The sequence below is a fragment of the Ambystoma mexicanum genome, chromosome 1q (genome assembly GCF_040938575.1).
Source record: "Ambystoma mexicanum isolate Mex_15411 chromosome 1q, UKY_AmexF1_1, whole genome shotgun sequence".
NCBI lineage: Eukaryota > Metazoa > Chordata > Amphibia > Caudata > Ambystomatidae > Ambystoma > Ambystoma mexicanum.
Genome location: NC_090922.1, coordinates 1,122,560,582 through 1,122,575,374, shown reverse-complemented (window position 1 = coordinate 1,122,575,374; position 14,793 = coordinate 1,122,560,582). Strand labels below are relative to the sequence as shown.

The following is a 14,793-nucleotide window of genomic DNA, read 5'->3' as shown; positions in this document are numbered from 1 at the left end:
TTTTTGTGATGATTGGTGGCTCTGAGGAGTTCACATGAAACCTAGTGAAGCTTTTATGTTGTTTTGGATTGTGGCTCTGCGGAGCAGTCCAGAGGCATCTAGCAGGGGACTAGTGCCTGAAGCTGTGTGAAGCTTCTATGTTGTTTTTGAAGGTGTCTAGCTCTGCGGAGTTTACTTGAAGCTGTGTGAAGCTTTGATGTTTTTGGTGACCCTGGAGTTGTTAAGGTCCAGGGATTGCTTGGAATTCTGGAGATGCAAGTTACATTGCATTTAGTGTTTTCTTTTAACTTTAGGTGACTTTTGGAATTGTTCTTGAGTCCGCTCTTGATTAATTTCAGAAGCCTGGCAACGTTTCATCTGCAGCTGTGTTCACTTTGGGGTGTTTATTTGGTTTTGAAGGGCTCATTTGTCTGGCCAACATTTGTAGCGTTATGCTGGTGGTGGTTGTTTAGTGACAGCTGGTTGCGTTTCTTTATTGGTGTGATGAGGTGAGTGACTGGTGATTAGGTGTGTCTGTGTTGCTTGAATTTTGGAATGGATTTGACAGCGGCATGAGTTGTGACTGTGGTTTCTTGGTGACCCAGGTAGATTGTTGGGTTGTTAGTAAGTATCTTGCGCAGTTATGACAGTACCTGGTTTTTCCCGGTTTTGGGAGTTAGTACTCGGAAGTGGCAGTCCGAGGTTCCTTTGTGGCAGAGAGGAACGGAAGGAGCTTTGTGTTTGGTTGGTCTTGGTAGTGTTGTGGTTTGTTTGCCGATGTGGGCGGTTAGTGCTCGAAAGTGGCAGTTCGAGGTTGCTTTGTGGCAGGCGAGAACGGAAGGCGATTTGTGATGTTTTGATTGGTTAGGAATGTTAGTTGTGGCGGCTGGGACTGTCATAGGATGTTAGTTACGCCTGTTTGTTCAATCTCTGGGGTTAGCAGAACTCTGCTGAGAGTGAGGTGTGTCTTGCTGTTGTGAAAGTGTGTGTTGTTCTTTATGCAAGAGGAGGAGGTGTTAGGGTTGCTTTCTCTAAGTGTGTGTTTGAGGTGTGTTTGTTTGTTGTAGGAAAGGAGGTGTTAGGGTTGGCTCTTATACTTGCATGTGTGCTGAGCCAGGATTGATGTCACCATCAGAATGTAGGCTGTGAGTCTGGAGTGTGAGATTAGAATGTTTGGGGTTGAATGGGTTCTAACCCAGGCAGTTAGATTATGTGAGCCTGGGTGGTGGGAGCCAGTGGGCTCCTGTCCCTTTCCTCTTTATCTCCTAATGACTTGTTGACATCTGATCCTGTAACCTAAGAAGCTAATAAAGTAACCACTATGCGTACCTGGCCTGTGTATCCTGAGTGTCCCTTGGAGTGAACCCTATGACCAAGAGCCGGTCATAACACTCCATTACTAGAGATAGTTTGTTTACTGTTTTACAATCCTGAGCACTGGTTATAGGCATGCAGGCCCAGTGTGTGTGTGTATATGACACTCCATGTTTAGGATGTGCTTTGGAAATGTGGGAATACATCTCCCCCAAACCAAGGTTTTGGTCAAATTAATACGTTTAGGAAACATTTTGGTTTAAGGTTGCTTGTCACTTCCAATTATGTTTAGGCTTAGATGTCTCAAGGCCATTTCTTTGAGTGGATGGATGTTATGTATGATGTTATTGGTTTGCATCGTTGGGCGGCGCGCTTGCTGGCATGGTTCTAGAATCAACTTGGTTCTGGAACCTATGCGAGTTGGGGAGCCGTCTTGATCAGATGTGTTACTACCTGGGTGCTCTTATTAATAAAGACTAACAGTTAACATAAACTATATTATGCGGAAGTGATTTCATGACACTTGGCAACGAGGACCATTGATGGATGGTGAGAGTCCCGAGCCAGCAGAAAGAAATTAAAGTCAGAACGCACGCATGTGCATCTGCAGCTGACCGCTTTGTTCCGTTATAACGGAGGAATTGCTGACATCGGAGCGAAGACCAGGAAAATAATGAAAGGTGAAATTGGCCTACGTATTTATAAGGTACTGTTACAGTCAGCGGAATAGAACACTGACGGCAACGCTTACCGCGGCATCATACGAAAGTGCATCTGTGAGCCAACAGCAACACATGGAGGAAAGGATCTTGGTAAACGTCCTCAACGTGGCAGCCATTTTAGGTGATTGTAGTAGGGTTGCCAGGACAACTGCATGTCGCGGATGATAAACGTTACGAGGATTGAAAACCTCGCAGTTTAATGAATACAGGCAGTGTTTCATATCGAAAACCCCGCAGTATAATGAATACAGGCAGCGTTCCACTTTGGCTCACATTGGGTACTAGAATATTGGTAGAATATTGGGTACAATGCAGCACATAACAGCACCAGTCCAATTCCTTCCTAATCCAGGGAACCCAGTCAGCCCATGGGAACAATGGATAGATGGTGTATTTAAGGGCAATTGGCAGGGCCAAATTTAACGACGATTTGAAAGAGGCTCCCTTATTGAACTGTATAGGTGCTGAAGCACTTCGGATATTCTATGCACCACCTTATCTAAATGGAATAGAAGGAGGTTCAGGCAATTCAACAGGTGCAAGCAGCAACAGGAAATACGTGAGTGCTCTAGGCAAGTTGACCAAATACTTTGGGAACAAGATCAATATTGTCCTGGAGAGATATTGCTTTTTCTCCAGACGACATAAAGGCAAATTCATCGATACCTTCATGGCAACTTTGAGAGGTTTGATTTCCACATGCAAGTTCACAGGGATTGCTGACGAGAACCTGAGGGACCAGTTAGTATTGCATGTAGCGGACTTCCAAATTCAGCAGAGATTGTGGCAAGCAAAAGATCTCTCTTTGCAACAGGCATTGGAAATTGCCAGAAAGATGGAACTAGGAGAAAAGTGTATGAAAGAAGTACAGAATAAAGATGAATTCAAAGAGACCAAATCTGTCCAGGAAGAAAGGAAGACAATGAGGAGACATTAATCGTTTTAGTAAAAAGAATGACTGCAAACAATCTTAGAACAAGTCCCAGAAGAGAGAAGGAACCAATAAATAAATTCCAAGCTCAATTTCAAAAATGTGGTTGGAACAGACGTACAAATGTTGAAAAGGAGTGCCCAGTTTATGCTGCTGAATGCTACAAGTGGGCTATATGGGGCATTTTGGTAAAGTCTGTAGGAATAACAGAGGTAGAGGTAAAGTTGGAAAACAATTTGTCAACAGATCACAGAATACCAGCATCAAATCATTGGAGGAGATTAAACGTCCGGGCAGTTTGCTATCAGTTGTCAGTGATGTTGAGGAAGAAGTTCAGATTCTTACCCTCACAGAAGGTCAAGAGAATAAGGGACCATGGGTAGTTATGCACATCAATGATGTGCCATTACGAGTTATGGTGGACACTGGATCACCCTATACCATGGTGGATGTTGGAACTTTCATTAAAGAGTTGAAAGGTAAACCTGAAGAATTGCAATGTACCAAGGTGAGAGTTACAGGTTATGGTAAAACCCAGATTAATATAATTGGGTATAGCTGGGTAAAACTGAATTTTAAAGGCAGAGAAACTTTATGTAAGTTATATGTAGCGGAGAATGGTTTGTCTGTGGTGGGCTGGTGAGAACAGGCAGCCTTGCAGATTAAGATACACCCTGATGAGAACATTCCGATTTTGAGCATATCAGAGGACAGTTGTGATACCGGGGAGAACTTGGCGAGAAGTTTTCCCAGGGTGTTCAATGAGACAATTGAAGTACTAAAAGGTTTCCAACATAGCATAATTCTAAAGAAGGGTGCAAAACCTGTCACACACAAGGTGAGAAATATTCCCATAGGCACAAGAGAAGTTCTACAAAAAGAACTTACAAAACTATGCAAAGAAGATATCATTGAACCTATTGAGAGTTCAGAGTGGCTTTCTCCAATTGAATAGTACGTAAACCGGATGGTGCCATCAGGATGTGTGTTGTCCTGAGAGATTTGAATGCAAACATTTGGCTAGAGAGGCATCCTTTACCAAATATTGTGGAGTTACTGACAACCATGACCCCGGCAAAGTATTTAATGACTCTTGATTTGTCCTCAGCTTATCAGGTCAAGCTAGATGAAGAATCTAAACACCTTACATCTTTTGTCACACCCCTGGGAGCTTTCAGGTATAAAAGGATGCCCTTTGGTTTAGCCTCAGCGGCAGCAGTATTTCAGAGAATAATGAATCACCTATTTGGTGGTCTCAAAGGTGTTTATTGTTTCCAGGATGATATTATGATCTCGGCCATGACAGAAGATGAACATAATGCCAAGCTACGTGGGGTGCTGCAAGTAATTCAAGCGAGAGATCTCACTCTAAAAATAGAGAAATGTAAAATCAAGAGGAAGGAAGTTAAGTATTTGGGACATCTAATAAATGCTGAGGGAATTAAGCCAAAGAAAGAGTTAGTGGACACTATTATGAATATCCCTGAACCATCCAGCAAGGACCAGCTGAAAAGTTTTTTAGCAATGACAGAATATTATTAAAAATTCATATCTCATTACACAGAAAAGACAAAGTGCAAGAGAGAACTTATGAAGACGTGTGTGAAATTTACATTTCTGAAGAGTGCATAAATGAGTTTGAGCAGATGAAAGTATACATAAACAAAGCAACAACACTGAATATGTTTGATTGCAAAGCTCGGATTGTGGTTTCGGTAGATGCCAGTAAAGTGGGTTTAGGAGGAGTCCTTGAACAAATTCACAAAAGATAGAACAGTGCCTATCGCATTTTCTTCTAGAATACTGAAGGGAGCAGAAAAGAACTACTCTACAATTGAAAGAGAGGCACTAGGGGTGAAGCGGATTTTGGAACATTTCAGGAGCATTATATGGGGTTTACCAATTGTATTGAAGACAGACCATAAACTTTTAATCCATGTGTTAAACTCCAAGACCCCGCACTTAATATCTCCAAGAATACGAATGATACTAGATATAATGCAGTACAATGTCAGCGTAAGATACACCCCTGGCAAGTCAAATATGGTGGCAGATTGTTTTTCACGATTGCCCTGGAATTATGGCAAATGTATTGAAGAATTCTACAATGACCAAAACACTGAGAGCATCATTGCATCCATAAATATGGGCGTATCGAAAGATGAATGGGTCAAGTCAGTGTCTGAGGATCATGAGCAAGAGTGTCTTAGGCAAGCTGTTCAAAGTGAATGGGAAGAAACTGATCAGAGTGTTAGGATACATTTCCATATAAGAGACGAAGGGCCTGATTCATGGAAGTGTTTTCTAATGGCGCAATGCCACAGGAAAACGTTCTGTGAATCAGGCCTGAAATATCAACTGATTCCATGTGTGTTTACAGAGGAGGTTGTATTATTCTGCCTGTGGAATTAAGGCGAAGAATAATAGATCTGGCACACAAAGGGCATGTAGGAAGAAGTTTCACAAAAAGGAGAGTGAGAGAAAACTATTGTTGGCCAGGTATGTGGAAGGAGATGGAAGAGGTTGTTAGAGATTGTTGAGCATGCGCTGTCAGTGATAAGGTAAAAAAAGTGAGAGCTTCACCCCTCCAGCCAGTGGATATTCCAGAATCAGTTTGGACTAAATTAGCAATTGACATTATGGGACTATATGAAAATTTGGATGCACAAAAATGTACATCATTGTTTTATTGGATTATACATCCAAATGGGTAGAGTGGGGCATTGTTGAAGGATCAGTTACTGCAAAGAAGGTAGTAACATTTTTGGAAGAAGTGTTTAATAGGGAAGGAGACCCTTTGGAAATAGTGTTGGATAATGGGGTTCAATTTATGTCAATGGAAGTTCAGTCCTTTATGAAAGAAATAGCTATTGAACACAGAACCACTTCCTTATATCATCCAATGGCTAATGAATTTGTCTAAAAGGATGAATGGTTTTGTTAAAAGCATCATCCAGTTAGCGATCACCAATGTCTTAATGTGGAAAGATACCTTAAAAGAAGCTCTCAACACCTATAGGAAGACTCCACGCTCTGTAACTGAGGAGGAGCCATTTACAATGATGAGGAGGAGGCCAGCGTCTAACAGACTGAGACCTGCTTGGTTCGTTTTGTGTACCCACAAACAAATTGATATTTGTGACATTATAAGAAGAGTGAAAGAAATACAAGCTAAGTACAAAGAATATTATGATGCCAATAAAAAAGATGGAGACTTGATTTGTGTAAAGGAGCCCAGAAGAGTATTGAAAGGAAAATCTAAATTTAGGTCCCCCCAAAGAGTAATAAGCTCCTCAGGGAAGTCTGTATTACTTGAGGATGGCAAAAGATGGTCATGTGACGATGTGGTACGGTTGGAGAGGAACATTCAAATGGAGGAGGATGGCAATGTGAGTAAGTCACAGGAGACAGGCATAAGGCCCAAAGACTGTTCGGAGGGAGATGGCATGTCAAGGAAAAACAGAAGAATAATTCAGAATTTTAAGAAAGACTTTATTTATTACTAAACTGTGCACTGGTTGATCCGGCTGTGATGGTGCCTCCAACATGACTTTTGGCCTCACATCTTTGATGTGTCCCATGGCAAATCAATATCCTTTATAAAATGATTTTTATGTTTTTTCTTGTTGTTTGGTTGTTTTATATTCCTGCTTTACTATCCTTCTCTTATCCCAGATTATTTTTCTCTTTGTTTCTTTGCATCTCTTTTTATTCCCTAGTTTTGTGTGTTGTGTAGAAGGGGATATGTTATTGGTTTGGTTTGCATTGTCGGGCAGCGTGCTGGCTGGCATGGTTCTAGAATCAACTTGGTTCTGGAACCTATGCGAGTTGGGGAGACGTCTTGATCATATGTGTTACTACCTGGAGGCTCTTGTTAATAAAGAGTAACAGTTAACATAAACTGTTGTATGCGCAAGTGATTTCATAAGAATGGACTTTAGATTACATTCTGTAGCCTCAATTTAAAGGTCAGCAACTTGGACTAAATGCTAACGCTAAATATGGGTCATTATGGCCATAGGTCACACATACAGGATTTGGGAAATATTAGGCCTAGGTATGGGTCTCTGGGGAATGTTGCTCATGCCAAAGAATTGGATTACTTTTAGGGAATGGGTTCAGCTGCAGCACGCTGGGAAATATGCTCTATTTAGGAAATGTGTTTGGAACAACACTAAGTTTTGTTTCGGGCATAGGTCTTGGGTTCAGGCCTCAATTGGAAATGTGAGCTCATAAGGATACTTTTGGACAATCTGGATATTAAGCACAGCTGCATGTCATCATTAAATCCATTTTGCTAATAGTTATGTGGACATTCGCTTTTAAGTATTTTTCAATTTAGTTACACTGGGATGTGCCATGCTACTCAAAACAATGTTAATGGAATTTGGATGTGGGCTGTCCAGGTCGACATGACCGGGCTCTGTACCTCCCCGACAGGTGCATCTTAGTCCAGTTGTTTGGCAATGTGCTGTTCTCCCCTTGTCATTCATTACCCCATAGTCTGGATAATAGTTCTGCACAGCCTATCACTTGTATTAAGCTGCTAAATTTGTAGCCATGATGACAACATTGCATGATTGTGATGTTGGCTGATTGCGTGATTATTGTGAGGAAGAGAGATGTAGTGACTTGATGAATGTTGTCGTGTCTTGCTGGCCAGGCCATCAATGTATGATATGATAGTTTATTTATATAGCGCCTATACAGAATGTCTTTTAAAGCAAGAGAGGGAACAAGGGAAAATACAATTACATTCTTACAGGCCATGAGCAGTAAGGGTGTGAAATTAAGTATCGTATTCGCCCTGACGACATTTCAGATAGCGCAAGAGCTAAGACATAGAAAAGGAAGGGAGGGGGAGAGTGGGAAGGAAATGGAAACAGATAGGCAACTACTGTACTAGGCCTGATGACATTTCTGGTAGAGCCGGAGAAAAACAAAAGGTGAGGGAGAGTGGTGGAGAAAGGGAGGGGAGGAACAAAACAAGCGACTATCGTACTAGGCCTGACGACATTTCAGATAGTGCTGGAAGGGGCGGTTGGGGAGAGGAGACAGACGAGGTTGGTATCATACTAGGTCCATGGATAATTCTAATAGAGTAAGTGCATAGAAGAAAGTAAGGGGAGGAGATAGGAAAAGGGAGAAAGGGAGAGAGGAGAGAGTAAGCAGTCAAAAAGAGTGGAGAAGCAAGAGGGGAGAGCAAAAATAATTGCAGAAGTCAGTAGTAACACATAATGTTGCAAGCCAGGATACAAGATGTACTCATGGTGGCCCTGAATCATGCTGTTCCCATCTTCATCTTGTATCCTGGCTTGCAACATTATGTGTTCCTACTGACTTCTGCAATTGTATTTGCGCTCCACTCTTGCTTCTCCACTCTTTTTGACTGCTTACTCTGTTCTCTCCTCCTTTCCCTTCTCCCTTTTCTATCTCCTCCCCTTACTTTATTCTATGCACTTACTCTATCAGAATTGTCCCGGACCTAATATGATAGCAACCTTGTCTGTTTCCTCCACCCTCCCATTTCTGTTTTTTTGTTCCCCACCCCCATCCAGCACTATCTGAAATGTCATCAGGCCTAGTATGATAGTCGCTTGTTTTGTTCCTCCCCTCCCTTTCTGTACCCCTCTCCCTCACCTTTTGTTTTTCTCCGGCTCTACCAGAAATGTCGCCAGGCCTAGTATGGTAGTCGCCTGTCTGTTTCCATTTCCTTCCCACTCTCCCCCTCCCTTCCTTATCTATGTCTTAGCTCTTGCACTATCTGAAATGTTGTCAGGCCGAGTACGATAGTTAATTTCACATCCTTACTGTTCATGGCCTGTAAGAATGTCATTCTATTTTCCCTTGTTCCCTCCCTTGCCTTGAAGCGCTTTGAAACACATTGTGTATAGGCGCTATATAAATAGACTATCATATCATATCATATATCATATCATGGGAACAGCATGATTTAGGGCCACCATGAGTACAATATGCAAAGGAAGTCCAGCATGAGAGTAGAGAAAGGGCGACACACCGTGAATCAAGGAAGTCCATAAAAGTCAAATCCAGCATTGGCCACAAGACGGTGATGGTGAAACCAGAAGGTATCAGGACAGACTCCTGCAGAAGTAACCTGAGGGGGGTAGGGTGGGGGTGAGGAGTGCGAGCAGGGTAGAAGAATCAAGCAAAACCGGCAACACCTGTGTGCGAGAATGTGGTGGGCACAAGGGAATATCACGGGGGACCAGAGGGGGTGGGGATGGCCTGTGGGGAAAGAGGGGTAAACACGTGGGTGCATGCTTACCTGCTATCTGAGCAGGGGGCCGGACCCTGGATCCTCTTGGTCTGAACAGGAATTGCCCTTTTCTTCGTCAGCCCTTCGCTTAGGACGCCTGGGTGAGAGACGCCCTTGATCTAAGAGTTAAGAGCAGGAAAGAAGAGGCAGGGCTAAGAAGGTGGGTGGTGCTTAGGCCAGGTGACCTAGATCCACTTGTACCTGCTCCCCATCTGCAAAGGTAAAGAGGCTGGAGGGCTCCTTAAGTAGGGAAATAGAGCGGCAACCAGGAAGGCACCAGGTGGGCAGGGCTTGCTAAGTGGGGAAAAAGAGCGGCAACCAGGAAGGCACTATGTGGGCAGGCTTGCTAAGTGGGGAAAAAGAGTGGCAATCTGGAAGGCGCCGGTGGCCGGGGCTTAGGCCAGGTGACCTAGATCCTGATATGCTGATAGAATGCTTTTGCGTGTGTGTCTGACAGTTCAGGAGAATGTTGAGTGCTTGTTCTGCATGTGTCAGCTGGGGGCCTGAGCTGGAGTGCATGAGGATGGTTGGTGGGGGGTATCTACTGCATACAGATTAGGACTAACTGTAACCTATTAGCTACTGTGTATGTGTACACTAAAACTTACCTGGGCTTTTGTAACCAAGAGGCTCACGGCTGCTCTGTCTCTGGACTCCAACATCCATCAACATTTTGGTTAATACAGCGAGACAAACCTCTGGTGCCATTTTGGACAGAAAATACTACTAGCAACTCCTGATGCTCAGCGGACTCGTTTAAAACTGCCCGGAGAGCAGCTGTGACAACCTAAAGGTGTTTCTCGACAAGGAACAGTGGAAGGGTGGAAAAGCATTCAATGAAAACATTTCACATCTGCAGAAGCCATCAAAACTCAGTAAGAAATGGGCGCTAAAAAAAAAAGTTCATAGAACTATTATCCAAAGCTGCTATTAGGCAAATACACATTTGACACACGTCAGCACATCCAACTACTCATTTGGAGGCCAAGCATTGGAAAGAAGCCAGAGGAAGGTAGCCTAATATGCCACACGGTGCACTATACTGCACACACACAATGAGCAACCTGAATGCTCATCGTTAAGCTTCGGGCACAGACAGGTGCTGGCATATTCCGTATGCATTCCTCACCACCTGATTGGGCGGCACCTCGGTGTCCTGGCATGCAAGATCAGGTGCCTTCACTCCCCTTCTGCCAGGAGAAGTTGCAGTGCTGTTTTAAACCATGAGCTACGAGCACAGTTTCCTTGTATTGTTATGCACCTGGCTGGTTTGAATTAACACTTTTCTATTTAAGTCAATATATTTATATATATCGTCCATAATGCACAGACGGATTCATGGTTTACTCAATGAAACGGAATTTATACTGGGAAATGTTTTATCCTAAACAGAGAGACCAGTATACATGGACAGAGCAACATGTACAAAACCTGAATGGTGTTCTTGCTTTGCTCAGAGTATATGCCCGTGAAATAACGTTTGCTGTCAGAGGCTAAATGTATATGTAACAGGCTTCAGAAAGGCATGGATTCGTGACTTTAATTCGACTACAATATTTGTATGTTTTTAATTAAATAAAAATAAATGGCCTAGCAGCTTTATTCCTGTGTGGTAAAACAGGTTACCCACGTACTAAAGCACACCTGTTTCGGCTCACATCCATTTTAACAGCACCACATCATGCATACACGTGAAGTAATGACCTGGACAGGCTCCAGACAAAAGGTCATTTTATGAAATGTCTCTTGTGTGGTGGACATTGTAAGAACAAAAATAAAATCTTAATTATGCAATGTTCGTCAACTAGCAATGAAAACCGAGAACAGATCCTGGACTCATCTTTTACCTCAAATGTAATTAACTTTCTGAAATCAAAGAAGCATCATGGTCCACCTCAACTTTGACCTTCACTGCAGATCCATCGTGGTTCAGATGGATTTTGCCAGCTATCATCTTCAGTAGTACTTCAAAAGTGCCGCAAAGTTGCTGCAGTTTGGGAATGCAAAAAAGATATTGCAGAGGGATATAAACTTTGTTTTTCCGTAGGACGGGCCCACAACCTGCCTTTTGGGCATTGGTTTCCGCCTCAGACGGGGCATAGTTCTTACGCCACTTGTTTGCATCACTAAATGGGCAGTGTTTGCGCTCAGTATTCAAGTGTTGGGGGTCGCCTTCTTTTTCCACAGGCCGACCATCATTCCACAGGCTTCTCTTAATTCTCTCCACTTGGTGCATAGTTTCATTGACGACCGCAATCCGAAGATATTTCTCATCCTGGAGGCTTGGATGCACTATTTGAAAAACCTTGGGGAGATAAAATAATAACTAGTTCAGGGACTACATGATACTGTCCAAATGTCCATATTGTTCATCAAACTATCATGCTGTGCATACTGATTCAATACAATTACATGGAAAATAGTATTCTGAGCAAAAATCTGCAAATGGGACTTATAATACATCATGTATAATAATAATGATTGGTTTATATTAATTTATGTTGCAGTACATTACTCTAGAATGACTTAAAGCTGATATGTGGCACTGACCATGATAGGGGATACACAGCATGTTTACAAAATCACTGTTAAAGTGCCCCACTCTCTCAAATATTCACTTTCCTTGAAGCCTCAATACATGTACTTACCTCCTAGCCACCGTCTGATAGGCTCCAAGTACCTTATAAATCAGATGTCACTGCAGAGTTTACAGTGAATACAGGCAACATCAGGTTGGACTAAAGGCCAGGGCACTGTTGTGCAGCACTTGGCCAAACCTGGGCATTAGCTTTAGATCTCGCTGTCTGGAAGTAATGTTTCCAAAGGATGTAACAAGCAATAGGCATATTCGGCTCCCATATTGTGTTGTGGTTTCTGAATGTCACTAACGCCTTTCTGGTAGAACTGCTCTTAGGCCAACAGGCAAGGAATTTCCCGGATTGCACATCTTATGTTTTAGCAAATATCGACTTGAGACAAAGTATACGTTCCTTCAACCCGAAAAAAACATGGCTTCAAGAAAGAATGCAAAAGCATTGTCATGTCCCATGTCCAGTACGTTGCTGTTAAACACACTGTGGGTCAGAGGCAGGGAAGTATGACAAAGTAACAATTAGGAATCGGGTTGTGGGGGGACGTGGCTTGGCGCCGTGGAAGATGGACGCCAGAAAACGCAACTCCGACCCGCATTGTATAATCTAATGGCTTTATTCTGCACTTACCCGATTTTTTCTTCGGTGTGTCCTTTCCTCGGTGTCGCTGGTCGCAGGAAAAGACTCTCCAGAGCCCAGCTGTCTTTGCTTGCGTTCTTGGCGACCGCGTTCAAGCCTCATCTTTACTGCGCCTGTTGCTCCCGACAACGGCCGCCTTGTCTGAGGTAACATCTGGCATTGTTTGGGACACAACGCGCAGACTCGGGCCTTGTCAGCCTTTCTAGGTGAAACGGCGCCACTGTACGCGGACAAAACGAACTTCTAGAACTTTGCCTAAATACTTCAAAACAAAGTTTTCTTTTTATCATTTGATTCAACGTCTGGTAGACATTTTTAGTGCTTGTTTGCTTTCTTTTCAACGTTAACTGCTACTGCTACTATTTGCTCCACATCCTTCCACACACTAAGAAATACAAAGATTTTAAACAAGAATTAAAGGAGAACTTAAGTCGAATATCATTTGAAAAGAAAGAGGAGGAAAAAGAGGGAGGAAGAGGGAAAGGAAAGATGGAAGAAAAAGAAAGGAGGGATAAGAAAGGAATATGAGGAATATAAAAAAAGAAGGGGGTGAAGACTAAGGATATAAAGGAAATAAACACTACAACACCACCTATTTCAGAATCAGTGGACTTTATCCCTCTCTGTACTGCACAGTCTTTGTTGTTGTCCTTTGCCTCTTTGTAGCCTTTGCTCATATCACCTCACTGGCTTCGCCTCAGCCTGCTTCTTCATTATTTTATTGTCTTCATTCCAGCAAACTCCCTTCTGGGGCCTTGGGTTATTATGGCCACTGGTAAGAATAACATTAAAAAAGCCATCTGTCCATAAAGACATTAACCCTTCCTCGACCAACCTGAAAAGACCTAAAAGTGACTCACCTCCTTCGCTTACACCTGCAGATCCATCCATTGAGACTATCTACAAGAAATTAGAGCACTCTAAAACCAATCAAAAACTTCAGCAATTGGATGATAGATGGAAGGGCTTCGAAGATAGAATGGATGAGGTGGAGAGAAGGGTAGGTCATGTGGAGAATGTCTCTCCTAGAGTGGCACAGCTTGGAAGAACCGTCAAAGACCTCCAAAGACACAATGAGGATTTGGAAAACAGAAGCAGGCGCAATAACTTGCGCATCTCAGAAGTTACTACCTGCCCTACTTCATCTACCACCAGAGACATGATTTAACATACAGCGTGCTCATCGTATTGGTCCTCCAAGAAATTCTGCATCCCCTCGCCTTCCTCCCCGTAATCTTATATTCTACTGGCTTGAATACACTCAGCTCCAGCTAATAATCTCAAGTGTTAAGGAGAAACACTCCCTCTTTTGGCATGGAAGTAAACTACATATCTCACAGGATGTGGCAAGCAGTACGGCTCTACACAGAAAATAATTCTTATACTTCTGCCCAGCATTGAAGCAGCTCAACATTAGATATGGTTTATATCACCCCTGCTCCTTCAAAGTCACTCATGAGGGGTGCACAGCCATGTTGGATAATCCTGCTGATCTGAAATCATTTATCCGTACCATTAAAACTGAGGGCATGGACACATCGTCACCTGTTAATGCCTCTACCTCTTCTGGAACATGAGGTTCCTGTTATCTCGCCCATGTCTGGCTTTATTCTACGCCGTTACTAACTTTATGCTATAACATTGGTGGGTCGGGCACTGTGGTGGTGTCCCTCTCCTGCTGTGAGTCGTCTTTTTCCTTTTGACGGCTCGATAGGTGTCACCTACACCTTTAGCCTTTTCTTCCAATAAATGTTGCTGATTTTTTTTTCTCCAGATTCAACAGGTTTTTTCCTCTCTTTTTGACTCCAAATAGACAGTCTTTGGTCAGACTTCCCCTCCCTATCCCCTCATCCTTGTGTGTTTCCCGTTTATGTCTGGTCCCCGTTATGGGAGGTCCTATTCATGTCTTTACTTTATTGATTCATATTGTCCTTGTTCTGCACATTTTACTATGTTTTGCTTGCTCGTTTTCTGTGCTTATTACATATTTGTATTTTGCCCCTACATTTACCTAACTGTGTTCATGGTATTTAAGTCTGTAACTTGGAACATTAAGGGATGCAATAATCCAATAAAGAGGTGAAAAATTATAACCCATCTCAAATTCAAGCCATCGGTGGTATGTATACAAGAAACTCACCTATCAAGTGCCGAAGCGATGAAACTCAAATCCCTTTGGATCAAAGAGGTAATTGCAAGTTCTGCGGTGGGTAAGAAAAATTGAGTCACTATACTTCTCAACAAGAAATTGTCATTCAAGATTCTGGGCCAAGATGCTGACAACAATGGGCAATGGGTATGGGTCAAGCTTTTGATTGGGACGGATCATGTTTCCAT

The 14,793-nt window shown here is 42.8% G+C and overlaps 1 protein-coding gene across 4 annotated transcripts in view; it reads right to left on the bottom strand.

Moving 5' to 3' along the window:
• Positions 1–10,940: 10,940 nt before the first annotated feature.
• HENMT1 (HEN methyltransferase 1) overlaps positions 10,941–14,793 on the bottom strand; it is a 763,672-nt gene continuing 759,819 nt past the window's right edge. For all 4 annotated transcript variants that reach the window (XM_069641865.1, XM_069641866.1, XM_069641867.1 and 1 more), the window contains one exon: positions 10,941–11,531. In XM_069641865.1, the coding sequence (XP_069497966.1) occupies positions 11,085–11,531 (447 nt within the window). In that variant the 3' untranslated portion in view covers positions 10,941–11,084. The remainder of the gene's footprint in view (positions 11,532–14,793) is intronic.